General features: G+C 39.6%; 1 protein-coding gene across 1 annotated transcript; it reads right to left on the reverse strand.

Moving 5' to 3' along the window:
* Positions 1-749: 749 nt before the first annotated feature.
* FAM107B (family with sequence similarity 107 member B) lies at positions 750-7,467 on the reverse strand. Its single transcript, XM_054399829.1, has 3 exons — positions 7,325-7,467; positions 3,243-3,396; positions 750-866 (listed from the first exon to the last, which is right to left on the reverse strand). Exons 1-3 carry the CDS (start codon positions 7,450-7,452, stop codon positions 750-752), a joined length of 399 nt encoding a protein of 132 aa, XP_054255804.1. The 5' UTR covers positions 7,453-7,467.
* Between the last annotated feature and the right edge of the window lie 751 nt (positions 7,468-8,218).

Below are 8,218 nucleotides of genomic sequence, written 5' to 3' on the forward strand. Positions count from 1 at the left end.
TGCACTGAGAGGTAAATTCACAGGTAGCACTATACAGGCCTGTACACAATGGTGTAAGTTTAGAGACAGAGATCAATCAGCTTCTGGATTCTCCCTGCTGAGAGGATCATTAGACTTCTGCTCTTTCATAGTCCAAATTCTACATGCCAAACAGGTAGAAATGGGCTTTAAGGCTGCTTAGCTTTTCACTGCTGGTGAATTTTAAGCATTATCTTGCCCACACCTATTTGGGATGGGCAGCAGTGATCAACATACCTCACATCCTCCCAGGTTTGATTCAAATCCTAACTAAATACAAATCATTGTGGGATACACACGGGCTGTAGGTCTAGATGGAGGAAATCTACCTGCACAGCAAAGTTTCATAAGATATCACAGGAGGACTTTTGTTCTGTTTTAAAGCAAAATATAATCTGTGTATCTCCACTACACTAAGATCACAAGAGATAAAGCAGTGCAATACTGAAGGAGTTTCTCTAGTATCCCTGGTTAAAATCTCTGAGTAAGCACATCAGACTGGTCCATGACACTGAACTGACAGACTCCTGATCCATCCATCCTGGGACTGCATTTGGCAAGTCGATCTGTTTCTGGTACTGTCTTTTATTCCACATGTCCCAGGAATTAAAAATCTCTTCTTCAGTAAGTGTCAGTTGGTGCTGCTGTTTTCCCTCTTGAGGGGCAAATCGGAGACAATTTGCAAAAGCCTCACTCTGCAGGAAAGCTGGAAGTCTTAGCAGGTGCTGGCTCTAGGATTCTGGTGCTTCTGTTGTCTCCTGGACCGTCCTCCTCAAGTTGCCCTTGACTTTGACAAATTCAGGTGCATTTTCCTGCTCTTCCTGTATCTTCTGTTGCTCCAGTTCAAGCTTAAAACGGAGTCACATAGGGAAAAAACAAACAAAAAAATATTTAAAAAAAATATATAAACCTAATCATTGAAATACAAGATAAAAAATTAAAGGCCATGCAAAATTCTTTAAACAGCTTCCTTTCTCTCATGGAAAAGAGAAAGTTCCCTTTCTTTGGGAGTATCTGTTCTCATAAATGATAAATCTTTTCAAACCCTTGGCTCTAGCTTGTTCCAGATGTCCACCTTTGCCAGATGGATAAGAATTCTGCAAGCCCAATATAAGAACTTCAAACTAGAGAAGAGTAGATTTAGATTGGATGTTAGGAACATGAGAGTAGTGGAACACTGGAACAGGTTGCCACAGGGAGGTAGCTAAGGTCCCATCCCTGGAGATACTCAAGGTGAGGCTCGACAGGGCTCTGGGCACCATGATCTGGTGGAGAACGTCCCTGCTCACTGCACGGGAGTTGGATGAGATGACTTTTGGAGTCCCTTCCAACCCAAACCATTGCATGATTCTATAAGAACAAGACAAAGCATTTTGGAAGAAACTCTTGCATAACTTCATTAAAACACAACAATAATTCCTTTCTCTCACTTTTACAACAGTGCAAGGACAAATGTACCTTGTGGGAGAACACAAGCAAGCACCTACTACTGAGCAGAGTTGCAGAATTTATTTCTGAGTGTCTAACTTGGGCCTCTTTTGGTGTATCTGTTTTGTCAATCACAGACAGCAACTAAAAAAAAAATCATAAAAATTCACCTTGCCCCTCAGTTGTTCATTTTTGAGAAGTTTTTAACACAGTTAGAGCTCCACTCATGCAGACACTCCAAACTACTATGTGAGGTAAGACACTCTGCTCTATGGGGCAAGGCTATGCAGTGGCCAAACAGAACATGGTTTGCCCATCACAGAATAGGGATTGCTTAGCAATCACAGAATATATCAGTTGAAAGAGACCTCAAAGATCTTCCAGTCCAACCCTTGACCCAGCACTGAAGAGTCAACACTAAACCATGTCCCTAAGCACCAGGTCTACACGCTGCTTGAGCATCCCCAGGGACAGTGACTCCACCACTGCCCTGGGCAGACCATTCCAATAGTTGAGAACCCTTTCAGTGAAGAAATAGTTCCTAATATCCAGCCTGGACCTCCCCTGGTGCAGCTTGTAACCATTTCCTGTAGTCCTGTCATCAGTGAAGGCAGATCAAGTCAGCAGAAAGGAAGAAACAACCCTTTAGAAAACTAACAAAAGCTGCTCAAAGGACTGAAAGGAGCTTCTTCTTGTTTTGTTGGGTATTTTTAACAGACCAAGGTCTCCTTGGCTAATGGGGACCACTTACAGCTCACCTAAATAATCTCTCCTTTGTCTCTGTTTCACTGCCAAGAGACATACCTCGTTACAATAAATCATGGCAACAATATCATCACAACACTGTTGCAAATGCCAGGCTTTTCCTCTTGTAACAGAATTTTCTATTCTACATGTGTACTTGGACAGCTCAGTTTCAAATCAAATCTTTCCACAAGCTGAACCATTTGAAGCTGAGCCCTTAAGAGCAGAGAGGAAAAGTGACAGGATAATACTCTTAAATATACAACAGCTTTCTCCAGCTTTCTGAGTCCAGTTAAAAAAAAGTACAATAAAATACTCAAAACCAAAACAATGATTGGATTACACCTCACTTTCAATAGTCATTATTTTGGCTGAATTGATTTCCATTGGGAAAAAAAACCAGAAGATACTGTTTTAAAGCACTAATTCATTTTAAAATAAACATGCTGCATAGTGATTTCTTTGCCTTAAGAGGCACAGAGACATTTGACTGCCCCTGTGCCTGGCAGTAAGCTTCACCACAATGAACTCAATGAACTCCAGCTCCATATTATCTCCACACTCAGGTCTGAGAATCTTTTCCTTCATTTGAAACACCAATAGGCTCATATATTTGAAGGCTAGAAAAGATCTTTTTAAAATCAACTCGCTTCTTACATAACCCAGGAGAAAGAACTGATTTTTATTTTTAATTCGTTAAGCATCTAATTTTGATGCACTGCAGTCTAACATCTGTTCTTAGTGGATCACCTCTTACTAGTTAGCCTAAAAAAGTTGACTAATTCACCACTGTTTCAATGGTTAAATAAGGTCAGTTGTCCACACACTCCTGCCTGGGACAGGATTCATTTGACCAAGGCAGACACCATATGCAGTTCCTATACAGTAAATGACAACAAATAGGTCACTGTAGAGTATGAGCTGACTTCTGCTCAAAAAAATGCCTGTGTTTGATCAGAGGAAGTGTGCCAAAAAGCAGTTGCTCTTTCCTTCCTGTCTGCAAAGGGAGTAGCTCAGATGCAGATGTGTGAGGTAGTTATTCCCCATCTTACCTGCTCCAGTTTCTGCTGCCTTTTCAGTAGCTCTATTTCCAGGTCTGATTTCTTCTTTTGTGCTTCTTCTTCTTTTTGTTGTTTAATAACTTGATCTCGTTTCCTTTTCTCCATCACCTTCTGTAGCTCTGGTTTGTTCTGAGGTGCAAGACCCCTTCAAATTCAATGAGAAGAGTGGTGATGGTAGAACAGAGAAGAAAGAGACCAATTTTAATCAGCAGAAATTCACACAGAATTGTAGGCAGGTTTGTAGATACATTGGAATATAAATAAGTAAAAGGAAAACCCACACAGACATTTGCCCAGTTTCTAACCAGAAATCTAAGTAAGAATTTAAGTCGGATTATTACTGAGGATACTTCCCTTTAACATGCTCTTGTATTATCCAGAATGATTCAGTATTTCTCTTGGATAAATCACTGGGTTTACTTTCATCTTTATTTTTCCCTCCATTCTCTTAATTCCAGACTAAAAGATGAATAAAGCCATCACAAATCAAGACTCTAGAAGAGCAGGAAACAAACTGTGGACAAATAACTGGCTGATAACTCAGAGGGAGTATGTTCAGACATCCTGTATAGAGTATTACACACAAAGAAGTTTGCATGGACACAACTAAAAAATGGAGAGTCTCCCTCTGGATTCTGCCACATCACTCCTGGAAACGGTGGATTCTGTCTCTCCTTGAAAATGTGAGAGCTTTACTCATGCCTGTCCATGAAGCTATTTCCAGTGAGAGCTCTCAAGCTGCTCTCAAAATCACAAAGAAGCTACAACAAGAAAAATCCAGAATAAAAAAAGTTGCAATCACCTTGGAGACCAGACAAAGGCTGGGATATTCTCCCTGTTGCATGAGTCTAGCTAATACAACTAAATGTTTCAAGTCTGCTCAGAACAAATTGCTTTCCACGTCAACTACTCTAAAATGCAAAGGTTTGCTCTTTGGGAAGATGCATGACTTTATTTATACAGACACACAGAGAGATGCACTCCTTATTTTCGTGATTTCAGATGTTTCTTTTACCTCTCTTATGCTAGGATGTTTTCAAAATTGTGTATGGTAAGATTGAAAGCCATCTCTGTTATTCAGATATTAGCATCACTTCAGTCAGAGCAGAAGGATCTGAAATTTGCCTGTCATTCTCAGTTCAACTTTTAAAAAGTCAATTATCTGAATAAGTTTTCAGAAAGTGTATTTTTTTACCCTTTACTACTTGCTATATAGCTGTACTCGCCTAATTCTTGCATTATATGCATATCTGACAGCATGTCCAATAATACACTAAATTGCCATTTTATGGTGACATCCATGAATGACTGCATTTATTATGCAACACTCTATCCCTGTACATACTCTGACAGCAAAATCAAATATTTAGCAACACCGAATGCTGTTCCCTGTTTCTTATAATAGATCTCATGGCCCAAGTGCAACAGAAGCTAGAAGATTGTGGCTGTATTTTATGTTTCATGTTATTTTAATTACATTTTAACACGTAAGTCAGGCAGAGAAATGCTAGCGTGATTTTTTTATTACTACTACTGGATCAGTTTGAGCTGAATCAAGAGAAACTTCCATGTGGACAATCAGCAATCAAGACAGCCAGGGGCAAGCTGCTAAGTAGTTATCATTTGTTCCTGCTTTCAGTAAGGTTGCACCCTAACAAAGCAGAGGCATAGGACTGGTTTAGATGTGCTGTAGCCACAATACAGGGGATCTGCAGAAGATTCCAGTAAATACAACATCTCAGTCTAATCAGATGGATGTGATAGGCAGATCAGTAACAGAACTGTAACATCAATCCTGTTTCCATTCTCCTATGTAAAAAGGGAAAGCAACAAACAGGCAGCTACTGGCTTAACTCAGAGTCTTATATCACCTCCTAGTGATTGCTCTGGTTAAATAAAAGAGTGCTACAACACAAGGTAGAGCTGAAGTGACAAGATCAGAGCTCTGCAGAGCAAAAAAATGTTTAAGGTAAGTGACCAGTGCCCTGAGGTACCACTACTGGGATTTTTGTTTGCCCAAAACAACTACCATTTCTGCAAGTAAATAGCTACATTGGCTCAAGACCCAACAAACACTGCTCACAGCAGGCATGGAGAATGATGGGACCAACACTGGCTGATATCTTCTAAAAATTCAGAAATGGCTGTTTAGGGCTGTCTGGTCAAAAAAGTTAAACTGCTGATTTTCACAAACCAATAAGGTGCATGTTAAGCCAGATTTCTCTAAGAGCACTAGAAGTTCACCACACATATGACAGTTTGTAATAACCAAGCAGAACACAAGCCCAATATCTACATTACCAAAAAGCCTCATATCAGAGCTCTGATGTGGCACGAAGCACAGAAGACCAATCCCCTGCTCAAAAATACCTGATTTTCTGCTGGTGAAGATCCCCAAAATATTTCATTTCAGCACCAATAAATAGGAATCTAAAATTAAGAGCTGCAGCTAATCAAAATCACAGTAAGAGCAGAGTAGGTATTGAGGGCTACACAACTCCACTGTTTAACAGGATATTCTTCTAGGAGAAAAGAACTCCATACTATTTAGAAGTGCTTTATGCTTTCATAAAGTTACAAGAAAAAAAAAATAGTCTTGATTTACTGCAGCCTCCACACCCTTTAGAATAAGATCACAAGCCAGGAATCTTCAGCTTGCTTTCTTGGTGCTGGGAGCTGACTGTGATATTTAATCCCATTAACAAAAAATGGGACAAACACCTATTTAGGCCAGTTTCTTCCAATTCAGTCAGCATTCTGTAAAACACTCCTAATTCTTCATCACTAAATGAATTTGTATTGTGCATGCAATTCATTTAGAATTAAGTACCTAAGCGTAGCATTTGTGAGGATTTTGCTATTGTATGTTGAAATGACTGCTTCTCCCCTCAAAATACTATGCTACAGAGAGGAGAAAAACACCAAAGAGAAATAATGTGACACTTCCTGTTAAATAGACAAACCCAGCTGTGCTGGAGTAGCCAAAGCAGCAGCTTCCTCCCCTCCTTTATCGAGACCCTGGATCTCAAAAAAGCCTGAATGTTTTGTGGATCTCCACACTCTTACCCTTTGCAAAGTCCATTTTGAACTTCTTTGATGCACCAAATCCCTAACCGATTTCTGTTTGTTTAAATGAGGAGCATCAAAAGGCTCAGTGGTTTTTCCTCTACTGCGTGGTCTGGTCACTATTTTCTTATTGTTTTCTAAATGAGTTCTCATTAAAGACATTTAATACCAGAATTTCAGCTATTTCTAGCCCAAAAGCCTGTGTCTAAGGTTGATGAAATCAAGTTTGAGTTATTTACATCTTTAAAAGCAATATATAGAGCAACAGCTGTGCATCCTATCCCAGAATGAAAGAAACAGCATTTGCTTAACATACAAAGAAACGCTTGTGAAGCAGCAGAGCAGGCACCACACTATCACACTGCATTGCAAAAAAGATCAAGTAAGTGGAGAACAGTTTCATATGAAATAAAATATATGATCCCTTTGACTTAAAAGTGGCCTCATAACCTCAGTGTGCTGGGAATGGTGAAAACCCACAAACTGTATCATTCCCCTGGTAATAGCAAAATTTTGTCAAATATTTGATACAGTTAAGGAGTTCAAGAAAAATTATATGCCCGGGTAGCAAATATGAAATGTGATGAGGGAGAACTGAACTGCTTCCTCTTGAGACTGACTCTTTGTATGTATTCACCAAAACAAAAGGAGACGTCTTTTACTGCAGCTTTTGCAGAGCAACTGCAATTCAAACAGAAATAAATGCCACAGTTAAGAATCATAGGATAACAGAATATATCTGGTTGAAAGATCATCCAGTCCAACCTGGACCCAGCACTGAAGGGTCAACACTAAACCATGTCCCTAAGCACCAGGTCCGCACATCGCTTGAACACCTCCAGGGATGGTGATTCCACCACTGCCCTGGTGAAGTCTTTTCATCTTTAAGACCTGAATCAACTAAAAGCCTCTCCTGAGTTGTGAGTAAAATGTCATTTTGATGAAACTAAAGATCAAGCTGTGTGTTTGGGGTAGGAGGCTGACACAAGTGAGTTTTAGCCTCTTACCTTTTCTGATTCATAAGCAGCTCTCTATGCAGATCTTGATGATTCCGGGATGACTTCACAGGATTAATTAATTTCTGAGGTCTAATTAATTCAGGATTGTCATCATCTATGTAGTCTGGTTCAGCCATAATCTTTCTTGGAATGGGATATGGATCTTTGGGTTCAGTGTCCTTGTTCACAGTATCTGTAAAACAGGAGGAAAATGCAGTAAATCTACACTGAAAGGCCTTTTAAAAACTTATTAGAACATAAAGGCAGCATTGGTAAGAGCTATGCTTTTGTCAGATTAATTTTGTCTGTAGTACACAAAGGCTCTCAGAGCAAACAGCAGCACCACCTTTTGAAATAGACATTAATTTCAAGATGACATCATCTCCAACAGCCTTCACTCATTGACTTGGAGACACAGATTACCCCCTTTTTTAAGAGCTACACAGATAATTTAAGAACATGAAGAGCCTTACTGATTTTAATAAGCCTACTCAGATGAAGCATTTTTAGGTGAGCAATACTGAGACCCTGAAGACATTTAAAATATAATTAAATACTCTGAATGAGTACCAAAACCATGCAGAGTCTCATTTTCTGCCATCAGTATCATGCCAGCTATAGGGTAGATAAACCCTGAACTATAACTGTACCAAACAAAAGCTTCCACGTGGAAACTGCCATATCTGCAATTGTTGGAGTCAGAGACAGATTTCTGAGTGGAAAAGTTAGGGAAGAAGAAGTTGGGTGAGCTTGTTTCTTAAAGGATGTATTTCACCCAGTGAAAATCCACAGAAATCCACAGATCTGAAGGCAGTGAAGTCTTGGTGATTTATATCATCTGGAAATGTGGCATTTTCCTATCCCGCTATAGAAAACCTATCTGTACACCAAATCACAACTCTT

Source organism: Indicator indicator, chromosome 3, assembly GCF_027791375.1.
Source record: "Indicator indicator isolate 239-I01 chromosome 3, UM_Iind_1.1, whole genome shotgun sequence".
In the NCBI taxonomy this organism is placed as follows: domain Eukaryota; kingdom Metazoa; phylum Chordata; class Aves; order Piciformes; family Indicatoridae; genus Indicator; species Indicator indicator.